This window comes from Emys orbicularis, chromosome 24, assembly GCF_028017835.1.
Source record: "Emys orbicularis isolate rEmyOrb1 chromosome 24, rEmyOrb1.hap1, whole genome shotgun sequence".
NCBI classification, from domain to species: domain Eukaryota; kingdom Metazoa; phylum Chordata; order Testudines; family Emydidae; genus Emys; species Emys orbicularis.
This window is the reverse complement of record NC_088706.1, coordinates 3,128,165-3,148,726: the sequence shown is the minus strand read 5'-3', so window position 1 is coordinate 3,148,726 and position 20,562 is coordinate 3,128,165. Positions and strand designations below refer to the sequence as shown.

The 20,562-nt window shown below is 43.6% G+C and overlaps 1 protein-coding gene across 5 annotated transcripts in view; it reads left to right on the top strand.

Moving 5' to 3' along the window:
- Window positions 1–20,562, top strand: part of ELAVL1 (ELAV like RNA binding protein 1) — a 92,276-nt gene that overhangs the window by 57,226 nt on the left and 14,488 nt on the right. For all 5 annotated transcript variants that reach the window (XM_065421973.1, XM_065421969.1, XM_065421970.1 and 2 more), the window contains 2 exons: window positions 9,521–9,624; window positions 16,181–16,334. In XM_065421973.1, the coding sequence (XP_065278045.1) occupies window positions 9,521–9,624; window positions 16,181–16,334 (258 nt within the window). The remainder of the gene's footprint in view (window positions 1–9,520; window positions 9,625–16,180; window positions 16,335–20,562) is intronic.

Below are 20,562 nucleotides of genomic sequence, written 5' to 3'. Positions count from 1 at the left end.
GAAAAATCAACTTTGGACCCCACATGGTCCCTAGAATTTATAGGGGCCTCCATCAACTTAATCATAGCATGAGCGTACCTACCAAGGAACATATTCCAGTCTCTGCAGGAACTCGTAGCCCAAGTAGTTAGCGGTCCTTCTGTCCCGGTCAGGACTTGCCTATCCCTCTTTGGCCATATGGCCTTGGGCACATACATCACTGCCTTGGCTCGTCTCCACCTTTGCTGCTTCTAGATGTGGCTCCAGAGAGTTTACTCACCCATGTGCCATGCCATGGATCTGATACTGACAGTTCCTACTGAAGTACACTCTTCCCTCCAGTGGTGGACAGACCCCGACAGGTCTGTGTGAGGGTCCCCTTTCTCCCATCCTCCCCGGACAAGACTATTTATCACCAACACATCCCTCATAAGTGGGGAGATCACATAACATAGGGAACATTGACCCCTCAGGAATTCAGGATGCATGTCAACATTCTAGAACTCAGAGCTGTAAGGAAGGCATGCCAAGCATTTCTCCTATCCATTTACACATCATGTTCTTATCATTCTGGACAACACCACCACTGTTTACTACATCAACAAACAAGGGCGCATGAAGTTAACTGCTCTATTTGTGGTGAGGTGATCAATCTATGATATTGGTGCATCGTCCACAAGATCCTTTTATCTGCAGCCTATCTTCCAGGGACTCAGAACGTGATTGCAGACTCTCTCAGCTGACAGTTCATGACCGATCACAAGTGGGAACTCCACGATACCGTAGTAAGCGACTTCTTCAACAAATGGGGGACTCCGACAAGGGACCTCTTTGCCTCCCCCAAGGCACATACCTCTCCTAGTGCAGTATTGGTTTCCACTTGAAATGCACTCATTCTCTGCTGGTTGGACCAGATCAACTACGTCTTCCCCACCACCACTCCTGCCACAAGTACTCCACGAGATCAGGCAGGAGAGAGCAATGGTTATCCTGATTGCCCCACTGTGACCCGGACGCTTCTGGTTTCCCAACCTTCTCTACATGTCAGCTTGCCCTCCACTTCCCATCCCCTACTTTCCCTGAGCTGCTAACGCAACATAATGGGAAGATCAGACATCCTGATCAGCAGACACTTCACCTCACAGTGTGGTATTTAGATGGGCATAGAACAGGCATGTTCATCAGAAGACAACCTCTTGAGTAGCAGGAAGGAGTCCACAAGGCGTTCCTTCTGGGCCAAGTGGAACCGCTTCACCACCTGGGCCCAACAGAACGGACTTTTCCCTAGAAGAGGTGAAGATTTCCTCTTTTTTTGGATTACCTCCTGTGCTTGGAGTCACCGGGTCTCGCCCTCCACTCTCTATAGGCCCACCTAGCAGCAATGTAGCACTTTTCACCCCCCTGTGGAAGGACACTCCATATTTACACGCCTGTTGATTGCTAGGTTTTGGAAGGCCTCATTAGAACCTCACCGTGCAACCTATTGCCCCCCAGTGGGACCTTAACCTAGTTCTATCGGCATTGATGAAACAGCTCTTTGAGCCTCTAGCTTCCTACTCTATGTCCCTCTTTTCCATGAAAGTTGCCTTCCTTGTGGCTATCACTTTGGCAAGAAGGGTAGGTGAATTTGGGGCCATGAGGGCAGACCCTCCTTTCTCCACTTTCCCATAAGGATTAAGTCTCCCTGCACCTACATCCCAAGCTTCTGCCAAAGTTCATATCCCAGTTTCATCTCAACCAACCCATACATTTCCCTGCTCTCTTCCTGAAGCCTCATGCCTCTGAAGAGGAATGATGACTTCACTCCCTTGATGTCCATAAGGCCTTGGCCTTCTACTTGCAGAGGACAAGACCAAATCAGGAAATCTCCTAGATTGCGATAAACAATAGCCAAGAGGGTTAAGTGGCATGCAATCTCCAAGTGGATTTTACTATGCTATCAGTTGTCGGGACTGCCTCCATCCCCTGGGGTGAGGGCCCATTCCATGAGAGCCCAGGCTTCGACCTCGGCCATCCTCCACATTGTGCTGCTTTGGGACATATGTAGAGTGGACATATGGCATTCAGTACATACCTTGCCACGCATAGGTTTGGGATTCTGCGACGGATGTCTCATTCGGCACGGCTGTCCTCTGCTCAACCTTTCCATCTTCATCCTTGCACCATCCTCCGACTTAAGTGTACTGCTTGTTAATCACCCTCAGTGGAATATAATAGGGACCATCATTCAAAGAAGAAGAGGAGGTTACTTACCTGTAACTGGAGGGTCCTCAAGATTTGTGGTCCCTATCTGTATTCCACTTCCTGCCCTCCTTCCCCTCTGCTGCGAATATCTTGCATTCACGGTGGAGAAGGAATTGGAGACAAGGTCAGTCTGCCCCACCCTCAATCACCTCTGTTGAAAATGTGAGGCAAGCAAAGGGCACATGCATGGCCCAACAGACACTACTTCTTGAAAAAATCTCCAGCTCTTGATGCATGGTGCACACGCATAAACCCTCAGTGGAATACAAGTAGGTACCACATGTCTCAAAATATCTAATTAAGTAACCACCTAATGTAAGTACCTCCTAATCTGTTTCTGCTTATATTAGCAAATCAAAGCAAGTGTAATGTATTTAAAGATATTCAAAAACAATTGTAAATGCTCTGTCACTTGCAGGTGATTGTACTGTCCAGTGTTGCAAATTCTAACTAAATATTTAAGTATGTTTTTATCCTTCGTGTATATTGTTGTATAGGTATGTACTTGATGAGTTAACCCTTCAATTACAGCAAAACATAATTTTAGGGCTGTCAACTTAATCGCAGTTAATGCAAGGGATTAATGCAAAACAAATTATCTAGATTTAAAAAAAATAGTCGTGATTTAATCACTGCTTTGGATCATTATCAAGCAGAACCCATCAACATGGAAGTATACGAATATTTAGCATATTTGGCATGTAAATACCTTGCAATGCTGGCTACAACAGTGCCATGTGAATGCATGTTCTCACTTTCAGGTGACGTCGTAAATAAGAAGTGGGCAGCATTATCTCCCATAAATGTAAACAAACTTGTTTGTCTTAATTAAGCTGAACAAGAAGTAGGACTGCGTGGACTTGTAGCCTCTAAAGTTCTATATATTCTTTTTTGAGTGCAGTTATGTACAAAATAATTCTACATTTGTAGGCTGCAATTTCACGATAGAGATTGCACTACAGTACTTGAATGAGATGAATTTAAAATATTATTTCTTTTGTTTACAAATATTTGTAAACTAAAAAAGATCAGAAATATTAAGTGAGCACTGTGCACTTTGTATTCTGTTGTAATTGAAATCAATATATTTGAAAATGTAGAAAAATATCCAAAATATTTATAACAAATTTAAATTGGTATTCTATTGTTTAACATTGCTATTAAAATTGTGTTTCACTGTGACTGTTTTTTAATAATTTGACAACCCTACTTACTAACGTTTGTCTAATTTTCAAAAAAATTTCCTTCTCCATTGAGAAGTTGCCAATAGTCCAGTGGCTACTAATTTAAGATTCATTGTTCACTTTTTCATTTTTTACTAGGAAGCCCTAAAGAATCATTTGGTAATATCTAGAGGGTTGCATACTTCAGTGTTTATGTAGGTGAAGCTGTATACCCAGCTGGATCCCTTGACCCCCTGAGGGCCAGCTCCTGCCCCAGTGTGAGTGTCCCAGCTGGGGGCAGACCTAGCTGGAGTGGAGGTGAGGGGCCCAGTGGGTGAACGTGAGAGAGGCTTCCAGCAAGCCTTATTTTCACTTAAATTAGGTCCACAGAATGCCCATTTGGTGCTGTAGAGAGAAGTTCTCGAGCCCCAATATCTCACCTTAACCCCTCAGGGCATTGACCTCACCCTTGTATCCAGAGCCTGCGTAATCATAACAACTAGATCAGTGGAAATCAGGCTTCTCTGACTTGTGCAGAATCTTACCGATTTTGGCAAATTGATACCTGGAACATTCCCTGACATTTTGGAATTGAGCCAGTGCAGTTTTCAAAAGTTACCACGTTACAGACAGAGAAATGCTATTGAGTTGAGTGTAAGGCCTTGCTTTGCTCAGCCAAATATGTAAACGTATGGAACTATTTGGTGGTTATGAATTGCCTATAGTCTAATAATTGGACATGTTCACTAAGTGTATAATTTCTCACCTCTTCGACTGCAATTTCTTCAAAACCTGTTCCCACCCAACTTTTATAGTTTTTTTTTTTTAACCATGCTAGTCTTAAAGTACATTAAAAACTTAAATTTTAATTTTATTGTGCTGCAAATCAAGATTGCTGATTTTGTTCGTAAGTCGAATCCCATTTCCCTGGGCTAACTTGTCTATCCACATCCTTTTCCCGCCACATATATGTGAACACTTCTTTACCAAGTTGACAGCAAAACTGATATAAATTACTTACTTTGGTTCCTGTTTGTCCAGAATCTATTGTTTCTATTAAGTTAACTGTATGAAACAGCTTTCTAGAAAAGCTGAGAACTCTAATGCCTAACCTGAAGGTACTGGGAGATTGGGCCAGTTGAAGATGATCTTGATTTCTGGAAAAGTCTCTGAATAAAGCACTTTATTGCATTTACAAACAGAAGCACTGAAGACTGAAAAGGCAAAGTGTTCGGGCTTTTCACACCTGTCCAAACAAGGAATGAACAGCAAGGATGAACAAGTTCTTATATATAATTTAATTGAAGCTAATGGTTTTGCACATGGTCATTTCTGGGGAGTTTGTTCATTGAAATTGATGTTCAGAAACATAGGAATTGCCATATTGGATCAGAATAAATGGTCTGTCTGTTCTGTTTTTCTGTCTTTGACGGTGGCCAATACCATATGCTTCAAGAGAAGCAGTTAGAATACAGTACACCAACAACAAAAAAGATATTCTTTGTGTTGATTGTGAGCGTAATACTTGATCTAAAATAACTTTGATGTATGCTCTGCTTGGCTAATGATTCAGCTGAAGAAAGGGTGTATTTGCTTTTGCTGTTTATTTAATTTTATGTGTTTGGATTTAAATATACACACAAGCTGGTCTATCCAGAGTCTTGCTATCCTTTCCATCAACTAAAAATAGATTATGAAAACTATTACAAAATCAATACAGCAGTATATTCTCCTCTCTAGTCATTCCCTCCCCCCAATATCATACATACTATCACCAACCTGCAAACGTAGGATAAATTAAATAATTTGTCCCCCATCCATCTTCTGGCCCCTAAATAAATACTTTCCCTAATCACTTCAGCTCTCTCCAAATGCCTGCTCAAAGTATACTTTCCAGCATGCCCTGAAAGTCAGTTAAGTTGGGCTGTCTAGAACTAGGAGATGGGAGTGAATTACAATGTCAGAAACCCTCAGAGCGGGTGGTCTGACCAGCTCCCTCTTCTATACCCAGGGAGCTCTAGTTCATATGCTTCTTCTGATCACAACTACTGCAGGATTGCACAAGGAAAGAAGTGTGTTTTATGTTGGATGATCCCAACCCATTTATGGCATTAAAACTCAAAATCAACAACTGGGAGCCAAGGGATAGGTCCTGGAGCACTGCCATCATGCACTTACAGCAAGATACTCCATTTAACAAACAAGTTGCAACATTCTGCACTAGCTTCAGCTTGTGAATGGATTTAAGATGTAACCTATGTATAGAGCACATTGAGTCCAATCTAAAGGTGACAAAGGCATGGATTATAGTGGAAAAGTCTTCATCTGAGAGGAAAGGATGCAACCCCATTGCCAGAGGCAGGAAAAGGGTGTCTTTGTCACTGCTCTTGTTTGAGCATCTAGCAGCAGCTGGAAATTTAACCAGACCCTTAATTTTTTAATTTTACTACTGATTATGGCCCGATGCCTTCAGAGGATCCGACATAAGCCACCCCTCCAGTTGCCTCCTTTAACCCACTATATCATTCCATTTTTATCTGTAATATGTTTCATCCAGCTCACTCTCATCCATAGCCAATCTCGTCCAGAGCTAGGGAAGATGCTCAACTTCACTCTCTGAGCTGTAGGAAATGGCAATAAATCGATCATCAATATATTGAAATATTTAGGGCCATATTACTTTGCCACTCATTTAGCATGCTCATTGAGTGACTTCATAGAACTTTGCGGTACTTCACGTGAAAGAGCCCTCAGGATCTCTCCATAAAAAGTAACACAGCCACTAAAGAGCAGCCCTGTTGACTTGCCATAACACTTCGTGATCTGTGGTACTGAAGGGAGAGTTGATAACTAGGATTATGGATTTTTATCCTTTGCCAGGAGAAGATTACACTTGTGGTGTTGGTTGGCAATCTCTGTACCTAGGTTGGACCCCTGATCAAAAAAGCGCAGGGAAGTCCAGAACTGAGAAATTTAGTTCTACTGTAACCTTTTCTATAATCTCTGCTAAGGTTGATAGTTTGCTTCGAGGTGGGTTTCTGGACAGAAGCTGAAAATATGCTTCCTAAAGAGCATTAAACCCTCTGCTCTTCACAACTGGAGCATGCTAACACCTCCTTTGAAGGATCCAGTGCCTTTCCCATCTCTCCAGTGGTCTGTACCAGTCAGGAAAGACAGGGACCCAAATAACAGGTTGTGGCATGAAGTTCTACCAGTGCATAATGCAGACCAAAACTCAACCAGAGAGAGAACCTAGTATTTATCTCTTCCCAGGCTCTGCCCCACTATCTCAGATATAGAGAATTCAGTCTACCTCTGACTTGTATCTGTAAAGTAACCAGACGTTTCCTCCAAATTGGAGAAAGTCTCATCAACAATCAGACGAAGGCAGTCTGCATTAACTAGTATATCTGCAATCAGACCAAATCCATTGATCAGGACTTTGCACATGCTATAGTAGAAGTCAAGAGATATTTTTTTTTTTGCCATCGGTATAGTCACACCATATGAATTTAAAAACATCTGTCATCTTCTCTGCTTCGTCTGTCACAGGTCAACTGTAAATCTTTGTATCCTCCAAGGATGAAGCAGGCACCTAGGGGACCACCGTTATCTATAGTTGAGGAAAAGATTGTTATAGAGTGGTACCAAGCCATCAAGAGAGTTGTCTGTCATAAATAACATATTCTCCTTCAGAACCATCTGGAAGCATTCAAGTTCACTGAGGGCTCATCCTCAACAAAAAATAGGGTATGCCCGCTATATTAATGGAGAGAATAGCACACTGAGTTTAGTCCTATGTGGGGAAAGATGATGAGAGGTCCATTTCATTTGGGAGCTATAGCAGATTGGTAGAAGTCAGAAGCATTTGATCCTTTGTGATTGATTGAGGTGTGAAATGTACAATAGTACTCTTTGGCTTTAGAGACTGTCGGGCTGTTGCATCTTTTTATCTAGTGTGTGTTGTCATTTTGCTGGCCAATGTGTATAACTTCATTAAGAATGTCAAAGGGTGCTGTAGTTGCATATTAAATTTAGCCCCATATCATACATAGTTATTCCCAGCACTCTTCATAATCACTGAATCATTATACCCCTCGAGATTCCTTCTGTTCTTTGATATTGCTGTTAGTTCATCTCATGGATCCTTGTGTGGATGTACTGGTACTTTTGAGAGGATCGATGTTTAAGAGTCCACTGCAATTATCTGTAGATGGTCCAGAGCAGGTACTGGAAAGCTGGGATTATTTTGGTGTATTCAACTTTGAAATGATACTAGAGGGTTTAATTTTCCTATAATACATGGGTCCTGCAGGGGCTCTCACCTTGGGATAGTACAGAGCTCCCTCTTTGTCTGGTGATGGCTACTTTGGAACGAGCCCACATGCCAAAAATGACTGACTCCGAAGAAGATCCTCTGGGGCAACTTTCTCAGCCATGTCTTCTCCCCTAGTGACCTCAAACCAAACCATTTCCACCAAAGCAGAGCTTCTAGACCAGTGGTCCCCAACCTTTTTCATTTGGTGGGCGCCAGATGACGAGCCACGGAGGACTGTGGCAGCGGATGAGCATCCGCCAAAATGCCACCGACAAGCGGCAACGTCAATAGGTGTCGCTGCCGAAATGCCGCCAATAAGCAGCGTCATCCAGAGGTGTCGCCGCCGAAATGCCGCCAAAAATTGGCGCCGACGCCTCTGGATGACGCTGCTTGTCGGCGGCATTTCGGCGGGTGCTCGTCCGCCGGCCAGTACGCGGGCGCACTTAGACGCCCCGGTGGGCACCATGGTGCCCACGGGCACCGCATTGGGGACCCCTGTTTTAGACTGTCAGATAAAATAATAGTCTTTCCCTGGCTGTCTTTAATCACAGCCCACGGCTCTGACTGGGAAGCAGGGAGAGGGAGTCTGAGAAGGGAGTGGGGGAGTGTCACTGTATTGAGGTCAAATTATTTGAGAAGATTAAAATGTGTTCTATATCTGGTGGCAGTAGTTGCACCCTAAAGTGGGCTTAGTACTTGGTACTTCAGGAGGCTGGCATTTAGGGAAATTGGAGAAAGAATGTTTGTCTGAGAATTCATTTCTTCAGAGTAAGTAACTGTACTGCTCCTGGCATACTACCTTATTTACCTACAAGCCTAAGAGGTAGGGAGCTTGCTCCTGTCTGAGATGATTTAAAGATTGAATTTTTATTCTCAAACACTTAAGGGGGAGTGAAGAATAATTTAAGAAAAGAATGGACATGAACATCCAGTAATATACCTGCAGAGAAGTAGGGCTTTTTTTGTTTTACGAGACAAGGCATGAACCAACTTGGACCTAAGGTTTTCTCCATCCTTCTACACAGAGCATGACAAATTTAACAAAATAATAAGAGTGGTGTGAAAGAGAGCCCTCTTTCTCTACTCTTGCCTCCAGGAATGGAGGATTCAGTTGCTGCAGCAGCAGGGAAACTGATAATCTTGTGACTTTTCTGGTGCACCGTCATTTGCCAAACTTTCTCACTTGCCACTCTTTTTCAAGCTTTGTATATTTATAAACTTAGTTTAGCACTTGGTTCATTTGTTTTTGCATGAAGTTTCAAAATCTGTGAGAGAACAGTTAAACACCCTGTTGAAGGTAGGGGGGAGAAGGTAACAAGTGAAATAGAAAATGTTGCATGTCAGGATCTGTCCCAGGTGACAAAATAGTTGCTGATTGTGATTGCAGATGACACAGGGTACCTGAGTCATTGTTTCAGACTTGAATGTATTGTTGAGGCCAGGGCTTTGGAGCGGAGCCCGGAGCGGTGGAGCTGCAGGTTTTTGCCTGGAGCTGGAGCGGAGCCGGAGCACAGCTCCAAAGCCCTGGTTGAGGCTCCCCATTTGCCATCTGAGATGCACTAGCCTCAAGGGGACACACGTGTCTGAAGTGGCAAATGGGTGAGCATTACATCAGACACCCCACATGATGTGACAGGCCTGAGTAACTTAACCGGGGGTTGTTGGAATAGCTCTTAAGTTTTTGTATGTTTTAGGTGAAGTTTTGTCATCTAAAGACTGAATACTTTTTTACTTATTACATGTATTTCACTTAATTGCAACAGTGACACCTTTTTATTCATCCGGATTAATGTAAAAAAAATGTTCTTTCATGCAGGACACAGCTTAGGCTATGGCTTTGTGAACTATGTGAGTGCTAAAGATGCTGAAAGAGCAATAAACACACTGAATGGCCTGAGACTTCAGTCAAAAACAATCAAGGTAACAAGCATGGATTTTAAAGCTTAATATTGTAAAAGTGTAACTCATACATAAAGAACAGTTAACTGAAACTCTGTCTTCTAAAACTTTAATGCATTCTCCTAGTAAGTTGTCTCCCCAATTCCTTTTAGACTTCTATATGCTTTGCAAGGTTAAAAGCTCAAGAATGAATGTTGGTTTAATATCTTGCATAACTTAAAGCAGTGCTGCTTTTGACGTAAGAAAATGTTTGAAAACCTTAGCTGGTGAGATAAATTATTTTGAAAACTTCTAATTAGCATTTTGTTGTTTCATTACTGTCTTAAAACTGGACTGATTTTGGACTGATTTTTCATAAATGCTGGTCACCCAACAGCTGCTACTGAATTAAGTGTGGATTGCTGAGTATTCAGCATTTTTTTTTTCTCTCTCTTGAGTTCCCAAAGTATCTGTCTCCTTGATGATACCATTGTAAAGCACAATAGCCACCCCGAGTAGGCAGCTCAAATAGTGCCCATTTGTTTTGCAAATATATTTGTCAATTATATTGGTAACTTACATTGGAAGAAGTTCTTAAAAGTCTGAGACTTTTTAGATTCCGTGCTCAGATAAATATTTAGTTTTGTCATTTTGCTGTTCTTGAGTGAATGCTGTGCACTCAAGAAAGAGAGCACCAGAAACTGGGAACAGGGTGTTTATAGGGGAACCATGCAGTGGAATGAGCTGTCAAACACCTCAGCTTTTGTAATAGCTTTATTTTCAAAGATTTTCTCTCTCTCTTTCTCTTCCCTTCCCTCCATTTTTTTAGAGCACCCATCACTATAGTATCTAGGTGCCAATTTACATACTCCTGGTGTACATAATTACTGGCAGGTCATGGGTTCTATCCCAATGCCATATGTGACGACTGTGGTGTCTGTGCACAGTAGGTAAGATTATTCCAGATTGTTGCCTGGCTTTTGGATTGAACTCATGTGAATCTCAGGTACTCAATAAGCTCTGCCTTAAAACAAAGGAAAGATGTGCACAATGTATATATGCCATTGCCCTGAAAAGGATAGACTCTCAGATCTGCTGAAATATTTGCTTGTAACTTTCTTTTTCTGTAGTAGAAGAGTTGAAAAGAGGATAAAAGGTGTACTTCTGCTAGTTAACTGTCCCTAACTCCGGTTCTAAAAGCCTGTATTGATGTCATGAGTTCTTCAACTGGTACGCTCTGTGCTTGAATATGATTATTGGTTCTTAGTAGGCACTGAAATTATTACAAAATAACAGATATGATACATGAAGCAAAACTCATGTCAGGGCTGCTCAATGTATCATATGTCAGTTGGCAGCATCAATGCTGGGCCTATAGTTGGCTCATCAGAGTAATGATGCCACTTAGGGGCACGTCTACACTGGCAAAGTTACAGCGCTGCTCAGAGAGCGCTGAAGGGAAACTACTGCTGTGTGTCCACACTGTCAGCTGCCTGCGCAATAGCATGTTCACACTTGCAGCAGTATTCGGAGCGGTGCACTCTGGGCAGCTATCCCACAGAGCACCTCTTTCTCTTCTGCCGAAGGCTGAAGGGGTCGCGGGGCATCCTGAGTCCTGTCCCAGTGACCCGTGATGCATTGTTTCGCATCCCAGCAATCCCTGTGGTTCCGTCCGCGTTTGGCGCCATCTTTCAACGGTTTGTGTACTGTGTGCCCTGCCTCTTCGGGCTGCAGGAATGGATCCCGAACTGTTGACCACTATGCTGCTCGCTCTGACTAACACGTCACGAGTGGCAGTGGAATTATTTCTTAAACTACAAAGGCAAGAGGAGTGCGACATTGATCTCGCTACGCGTAGTAGCTACGACACGAGATTGCTTGTGGCATTCATGGAGGCATTCATGGCTGCAGAACTTTCGGATGAGGAAAGTCACATTCATGGGACTGTGTGATTAGCTTGCCCCAGCCCTTTGGCGCAAGGACGCAAGAATGAGAGCTTCCCTCCTGTTGGAGAAGTGTGTGGTGATCACTCTGGAAGCTGACTACTCCAGACTGCTACTGATTGGTCGCTAATCAGTTCGGAGTGGGAAAGTCTACTGTTGGACTCGTGTTGATGGAAGAGTGCAGGGCCATTAATCACATCCTGCTCTGAAAGACCATGACTCTGGGCAATGTGTGTGACATTGTAGATGGTTTTGCACAAATGGGCTTCCCTAACTGTGGCGAGGCGATAGATGGCACGCATATTCCAACTCTGGCACCAGACCACCTAGCCACCGAGTACATAAATTGCAAGGGGCATTTCTCAATGGTTCTCCAGGCGCTTGTGTGGATCACGCATGCATCTTTCGGAACACTGGCCTGTTCAGGAAGCTGCAGGCAGGGACTTCCTTCCTGGACCAGAAAATCACCATAGGGTAAGTTGAGATGCCCATTGTGATCCTGGGAGACCCCACCTACCCCTGAATGCCATGGCTTATGAAGTCCTACATGGGGCAATTTGACAGCAACAAGGAGTGGTTCAACAACAGGCTGAGCAAGTGCAGAATGACGGTTGAGTGTGCTTTTGGCCGTTTAAAAGCCCGCTGGCGCTGCCTCTATGGGAAGCTGGACCTGGCCGATGACAATATTCCTATGCTTATAGCCATGTGCTGTACGCTCCTGTCAAAGCTGATTCCCCACTCTGGCACTTGGAGTGCAGAAGGTGAGGGCCCGCAAGGATTCTAAAAATTAATACTTGCCACTCCAGGCTTGTATTAAACTCCCACGGTTACAGCTTTTCTTTGACCTTAGAATCATAGAATATCAGGGTTGGAAGGGACCTCAGGAGATTATCTAGTCTAACCCCCTGCTCAAAGCAGGACCAATCCCCAGACAGATTTTTACCTTAGGTCCCTAAATGATCCCCTCAAGGATTGAACTCACAACCCTGGGTTTAGCAGGCCAATGCTCAAACCACTGAGCTATCCCTCCCTCCTTGGATAAACGCTCAGGTATTCAAGTGAAAAACTGCCTCTTGCAAATCCTAGAAAAACTCATTTGGGAAGTTTTCCCTGAGGCCCCTCGGCTTTTCCACCCCTCCCTTGGGGAAGCCGAGAAAGAAAACAAACAAAAGGGATACCCAGCTGTTGCCACCAGCTAATTGAAAAACATATACACTGACCTTTAAGACACAAAACCGATCAGGTTTTTAAAGAATGGTACATTTTATTAAAAAAAAAGAAGAAAGGAAACACATCTGGAAAATCAGGCTATTGCTTGATTTTTATAAAGCAACTGAAAAGGGGTTAAACACCAGGAATGGCTCCCTGGGGTCCAGCTTAATGTTACAAAAGAAAACAAAAATACCTGAGCTTAGCACAGAGGAAATCCACAAGCCAAAATAAAGAAATAAACCTGATGGTGTCTATCTAAACATTCCCTGTGCCAGGGAATCCTTCTACGTATGGAATATAATTTTTCATACCTGGTTCAAACTTTACACAGCACTCCTGCTGCCGCTGTCTATTCAGCCAAGAGAGAACAACCGAGAGACAAAGGGAAAGCTTTTTTCCCATTTTTAAAAAGTTCTAGCCTTCTCATTGGCTCTTTTGGTCAGGTGCCCACTCCTTTTCCTTTTACCTGGGGGACTTTGTTAGCCCTTTACAGGTAAAGCAAGCAGAGAACAGCCACCAAGAGAGACTATATAGCTAACTGGCTGGCTGGGTGTCCATAAAAGGGAGATACCGTGCCTCCCCCCCCCCCCCCCTTTCATATATCACAGCTCCATAATATTTGTGAAGGGACGGGTGAAAGCTTCACTCAGGGCTGGACCACAGAGGCTCAGCACCTGGAGGCTGAGTTTGAACAGCCAGAGACCAGGGCTATTAGAGGGGCACAGCACAGGGCCGTAAGGATCAGGGGTGGCTTGAGGCAGCAATTTGAAGCTGACAGCCACTAATATTTGTTGTTATGCTCGGGATTGCAGTGCTTGTAATGCTAGGAGGTGATTGGTGCACATGATGCAATAAGGGGGTTTAACATAATTGTATGCTGCTTTGCAGTGCTGTTTTTGCTTTCAATTAATAGAATAAAGATTGCTTTCAAACCATTACAATTCTTCTATTAAAAGACAACTGGAGAAGAGAGCGAGTCAAACAAAAAAACACAGCAGGGAGAGGGATGGGAGAAGGGAAGGTCCCAGGAGGTGGTTGGGTCCCGGGATGGCTAAAGATATGTGTATGTCCAGTGATCATATCCAGCCTTCTCCTTTGGAGTACAATGCAGCGGATACTGTACTTCAGCAGGGCCAAACTGTTGAGTGCAGTGGGTAATGGGAGTCCACCGTGCTGGACTGTGAGGGGGGAGGAGTGGAATGCCGCGGGTATCGACTGGAGCCAGGAGGTTGATAAGAGTGTGTTGGCGGTGTGTCTGGGGAGTGCATGGGAAAGAGTTTTCCAAAAGCGGCTGCAGGGGAGGGCAGGCACGGAGCTGCTCGGTTTGCAGAGCTAGTATCACCTGGAGCGTGTCCACTTGGCGCTCCATAATGTTTAAGAGCTGCTCTGTGGCTTCATTCTGATATGCCGCATTCTCCTTTTGGTCCCTCGTCTCGCTGTCCCGCCACTCCTTCAATTCCTGTTTCTCGGTGGCTGGGTGCCTCATAACATCACTCAAAGTCCTCCTTAGTTCTTCGTGGCCGCTTTCTAATTCTGCGCAGCCGTTAAGCTGCCGATAACAAAGAGGGAGGCTGTGCTCCCAAGGTCATCTCTGTGAAGTTTAAACGCAACATTTTACAGAAGCAGTATTGTTTTGCAACACAGAGAACACTGATTCATTGATTTAATACACAGCCAGTACTCTCGCACTTGTCACTAACTGGCTGACCCCAGGAAAGCACACATGAGCCACAAGACTCCCAAAATGGTGAGTAGCCGTAGGGTAAATCACTCTTCCCGGACCCTACTGTATACTGGGCATGTGGCTCTTGGGGAGAGCCAGCACTGTAAGGGGGGGGGGGGGGCGTGATAATCATTCCTGTCGCCACACTTCCCACAGGATGTGATCATTATGGAAGATACCTCGCTGCTGAGGGTGAGCAGGGAATTAAGGGAGGGTCTTCTCCAAGCTTGCGGCTTCCGCCCTGGCCCCTATGCGGCTCGCCTGTGTGCAGCAATGGTCCCCCCGCTGTGACGGCACAGTGGCGCAGGAAAGTTACCGATAATGGGTCAAGAAACAAAGCAGCTCTACCAATGAACCTGTGGCAGCGGATTGCCCAGTATCTCCACGAGAGTTTCCTGGAGATCTCTGAGGGAGATTCCTGTGAAGTGAGGGAGTCAATCAACAGTCTGTTCCGCTGCTCAGTCTAGGAATGCGGTGGGAGACAAGCCTGCTTTCTGCAACCCTTCTGCCCCAACAACTCACTTCAGTGATTCCCAAAATCAGGTCCACTTACCAGGGGCCTGCTCTCCTGTTTGCACTTCACCAGTCTCCGACAGTTGTGACTGGCTAGCCTCCTCCAGGGTAGAAAAGAGTTCCTGGCTGCATGCATCTCTGACCTCCGAGCCATCCTCTGCCTCTGGGTCGTCCTTGTCCAAGATTTCCTCCTCCTGGCTCAGTCCACTCTTGACTGGCACGTGAGCCACTGAAGTATCCGCAGTGGTCTTTGCAGTGGAGGTGGGGTCGCCGCCGAGTATCGCGTCCAGCTCTTTGTAGAATCGGCAGCTTGTGGGCGCAGCACCGGAGCGGCGGTTTGTCTCCTGTGCCTTGTGGTAGGCATTCTGCAGCTCCTTCACTTTGACCCTACACTGCAATGTGTCCCAGTTATGGCCCCTTTCTGTCCTGCATCGTGAAATCTGTCCATAGATATCAGAATTCCTACGACTGGAGCGCAGCTGGGACTGAACAGCCTCCTCTCCCCAAATGCCGATGAGGTTCAGCAGCTCGGCATTGCTCCAAGTGGCGGATCGCCTGGTGCGTGGAGCAGACATGGCCACTTGGAAAGATACGCTGAGACCACTGCACGCATCACCTAGCAAACAGGAAGGGGACTTTTAAATTTCCAAAGGAATGTACGGGGTGGGGATTACGGTTGGTCACTTGAGGGCAGAGCAGTAGAGTTCAAACCGATGACCAGAGAGGTGAGACCAGGCATTGTGGGACACCTCGCAGCACTGTAATCGACCATGGTGTCTACGCTGGCACCGCAGTGCTGTAGCCCCAGCACAGAAAGTTGTATGCCTTTTTTTGGGGGGTGGGGTGGGGTTTAAGCACTACAATTCCGCAGTTTCTGCGCACTAAGTGGCTTAGCAGTGTGTACACTTCGGGAGTTACAGCGCAGAAAGCTGCTTTACTGTGCAGAAACTTGCCAGTGTAGACAGGGCCTTGGTTTCGTTGTCAATAGAGTCAAATAGTGAAGAGGATTGTGTATCTTCTTTTTTTAATCAAGCACAAAAAAACACTTTTGTTGCTTACTTTCCATTTCCTGGCAATCGTTTTTCCTTTTATGAAACTACCATAGGAAAATTGCCTGTATTACAAAGGAAAGATTTTAGGTGGGTGTCTTATAACACAGCAAATCATTCATGTAATTTCACATACAATAAAAAAATTTCTCTTGAAGGTGTCGTACGCTCGTCCAAGTTCTGAAGTTATCAAAGATGCTAACTTGTACATTAGTGGACTACCAAGGACAATGACACAAAAAGATGTAGAAGACATGTTTTCACGTTTTGGCCGCATCATCAACTCACGTGTACTCGTGGATCAAACTACAGGTATGCACTGTAATGTTAGATATTAAAAACTTGACTATACAGGACACAAAGAAATGTTCATTCTTTCAAAGATTATTGGTGCTTAAAATTAACTTTTAATTTTCCAGATAGTTTCTGAACATATATAAAAATTAATTGTTGAGTTTGGTATTTATCACTGTGTCCACAGAAATATAGAACTAGAATGGCAAACATCCCTGTTTTGGGGGCTTTTCTGAAACACATGACTTAGAGTCCATTTTGTAGATCGTGCTCTGTAAATTGAGAATGGTATTAAGAACACAAGATTTGCTATACTAGATCAGATCATTGGTCTGCGAAATTCAGTATCTTGCCCCCACCAATTGTCCATGCCTGGTGCTTGACATAGAACAATACAACTATCTGATTATGCAGATAGTTCAGCACTGTAGGAGATTTTGTTACCTTTTCTTTATTTTTCCCCAGGGGAGGCAGCATGGTACAGTGGAGAGGGTATAGGCCTGAGATTCAAGAGCCCTGAGTTCTATTCCCAGCTCTGCAACTGACCTTAGGAATGTTGCATCACCTCTGTTGGGCAGAGGGGGCTTGTCAGGTGTGGCAGGCAGAGAATGAAAACACCAATTTTAACCCAAGAACATCTGATGTGGCCATCTGGTTTACAAAAGTTGTGCCAGTCACACATGCTCTGTGAGTCTGCACTGCCGACCTTAGCTGCTGGACAAGGCAAAGCAAGAAAGCACTTTTCACAGACAGATATTATTTAGCGGTAAAATCCAGCCTATCCTTTTATGTGAAAGGATAACTTGTTACCTTACATTTAATCAACTTGAAATTGATCTGTGATTGTGCTTCATAATTTCTCATTGCACTTAAGTATATCTGGAGTTTCATGTCCCCTCTCAGCCTTCTCTTTTCCAGACTAAACAAACCAAATTTTTTCAATCTTCCCTCATAGGTCATGTTTTCTAGACCTTTAATCATTTTTGTTGCTCTTCTCTGGACTCTCTCCAGTTTGTCCACATCTCTCCTGAGATGTGGCGCCCAGAACTGGACACACTACTCCAGTTGAGGCTTAATCAGCACTAAGTAGAGCGGAAGAATTACTTCTCGTATCTTGCTTACAACACTCCTGCTAATACATCCCAGAATGGTGTTTGCTTTTTTTGCAACAGAGTTACACTGTTGACTCATATTTAGCTTGTGATCCACTATGACCATCAGATCCATTTCTGCAGTACTCCTTCCTAGGCAGTCATTTCCCATTTTGTATGTGTGCAACTGATTGTTCCGTCCTAAGTGGAGTACTTTGTATTTGTCCTTATTGAATTTCATCCTATTTACTTCAGACCATTTCTCCAGTTTGTCCAGATCATTTTGAATTTTAATCCTATCCTCCAAAGCACTTGCAACCCCTCCCAGCATGGTATCGTCTGCAAACTTTATAAGTGTACTCTTTATGCCGTTATCTAAATCATTGATGAAAATATTGAAGAGAACCGGACCCAGAACAGATGCTTGCGGGACCCTGCTCGTTATGCCCGTCCAGCATGACTGTGAACCACTGATAACTACTCTCTCGGAATGGTTTTCCAACCAGTTTTGCACCCACCTTATAGTAGCTCCATCTAGGTTGAATTTTGGAGATGACAACTCATGAAAGATTACACAAGTGCACTGTTTGAACCCGAAATGACACTAACTGTGTAGCTGTTGCAGGAAGTATCTTGTACACATGGAACAGCTAAGTTAGCCATGCCATGTGCAGCACAGCCTTCCTTCCCTTTAAAATACTGGTAAAAATTGCACGTGCAGAACATTGCTAAACAATTGTACAAAAATGTAGTTTTCTGATCCTCATAACTTGGACCGGTCAAAATAATTTTTCATTGGAGCACTCAGATGCTCCTCAGTGAGGGCCATTCTCTTGCCAAATTCCAGCTTTCTGCTCCCAGTTGCTTCCCATGGAAGATATGGCCAAAAATAGTCACACTTTGATAATGGAAGAGGTTCCCCCATGCACTCATTCTCCTTGTACACAAAGACAGTGAAACTATTTGATCTGACATCCCTTGAAATAGAGACCGGTCCTAGAAAACTTCATTTCAGTGTGTGAAAGTTTCTCAAAGTTAAGTATTTGAAAACAGGAGCTTCTCATAGAAATGATCAGCCTTTTCAATTATAGCAGTTATAAATGTTGCAGTTGTAGCGTTGGTCTTAAATACAGGCTCTTAGAGCCCTATTAATAACTTTTCTGCACTTTAAGCAACAGCTGTGTATTAAACTTGGTTGTCACATAACCAGTTTTTAATCTGTCTCATGAGAAGACCTTGTCCCTTAGGATGTAATTCTTTCATTTTCCTGTGTAGTTTCTTCTCCTAAGTCCCATAGAACAGTACAGACAATGTTAATTTTAGCAAACTTGTATATAGTGCCATAACTTTACATGGTCTTTAGAGATTAAAAGATAGGGCCATGACCTGAAGCGTTTACAAACTGAATTAGACAAGCATATAACATGAAGATAAACAAGAGAAGGGAATAGGGAAATTGAACAATGTATTAAAAATAATAAAAATGTAAGTGCTGTTATACAGCAAGCAAATTATAGGTGATCTATTTAAAATGGTAACTAAGGTAGGGCAGGAGAGAGGACTAACAGAGCACAGCACAGAGTAATCGAAAAGTGAGACCGTGCATTAGACTGGGGTATAGTGCCTGCTGGAAGCTAGGAGTTGCAGCTGCTGTGACACCCTTTGCGAGGATATAGTGTGTTCTTCCTCCCCTAGCATAGGAACATCTCTTCTGGCTGGTGCAGGGGGTATGTGAGAACATGACCAGATGGACCACTAGTGAGCTCTAATTTGGTTAAGTCTCCTGTTTTTGACAATAACTGGTACCAGATACATCAAGGTGCGAGAAACCCCCAAATGGAAGATCATAGAGTAACATAACCTGTTCATGGCACTGCTCCTTCCCAGCTAACTTTGGAGAGGCTAGTGTCATTGTTGGCGCTACCCAAGTTGAGTCTTTACACTCAGGAAAGAACAAGAACGTATACCTAAGTCTCTAAGGTGCCACAAGTACTCCTGTTATTTATACCTAACTCAGGCACCTCAGAACTACACAGTGTTTCCTAGTGCAGGGACTAAGGTAAGGGCCATGCTCAGTTTCAGTCCCATGTGCTTTAAAATCATGCAGTGAATGCGGCAAAAGCTCCTGAATAGAAAGGCTCCGAATGCATCAAGTAGAATAATGTAACCATAACTATACTAGGAAGCAGGAGATGTGGGTTCCACCCAGCAATCCCACTCACTTGCTTCATGACCTTGATGACATTACTTTACGCTTCCATTTCCTCCATCTGTAAAATGTAGATATGTACCCACCTTTTTAAAAACACTTTCCAGTCTGTGTAATAAATGCTATATAAATGTTTGACTCTTATTGTTACTATACCTATGCACATCTTAAAAAAGGGAGGGGGAAGGTTCAGAGAAGAGCCAGTACAATGATTCTAAATCTGGCAAACCTGCCTTAGAGTGAGAGACTTAACCCTCACTTTGATAAGCTAAATTGAATGAGCTTCTTAAGAGATGACTTGATCACAGTTTATGACTATATATGTTAGGAGAAGATTTCTGATAGATCTTTTATCTACCAAAGGTCTAACAAAATCCAGTGGCTGAAAGTTGAACCTAGACAAAATCAAATTAGAAATTAAGTAAGTGCAAATTTTTGAGCAAGAGTAATTAACCATTGGAAAAACTTCTGAGGGGGTGTGGTGGAGTTGGTATCAGTTGAAGTCTTTAAATCACAATAAGATGGCTTTTTAAGAGATGCTCTAGCTTAACCACAAATAATGTGCTTGATGCGGGAATCACTGAGTGAAATTCTATGGCATGTGTTCAGCAGATCAGACCAGACAATCATAATGGTCTCTTCCGGCCTTTGAATCTGTGAAATAGTGTGTGTCAACAACATGCATTCATTTCCTATTTGGAAATTATGTTTCAGTTTTAGGTCTCTAGATGTTTTGAGTAACAAAACTGAGCAAAAACAAAAAATGATTTTTAGCCCAATAGTCACTTTGCATTTCTCCTTTGAAAAAGTTTTAGTTGATCTGAAATATTTTTCCTTTAATGTCAGTTGACAGTGGGTTTCCTAGAACACTTGTACATTGTACAGTTTTTGGACTATGAACTAACATGTTATAAATGTGTTTTGCTCCACCATCATCATTATATAT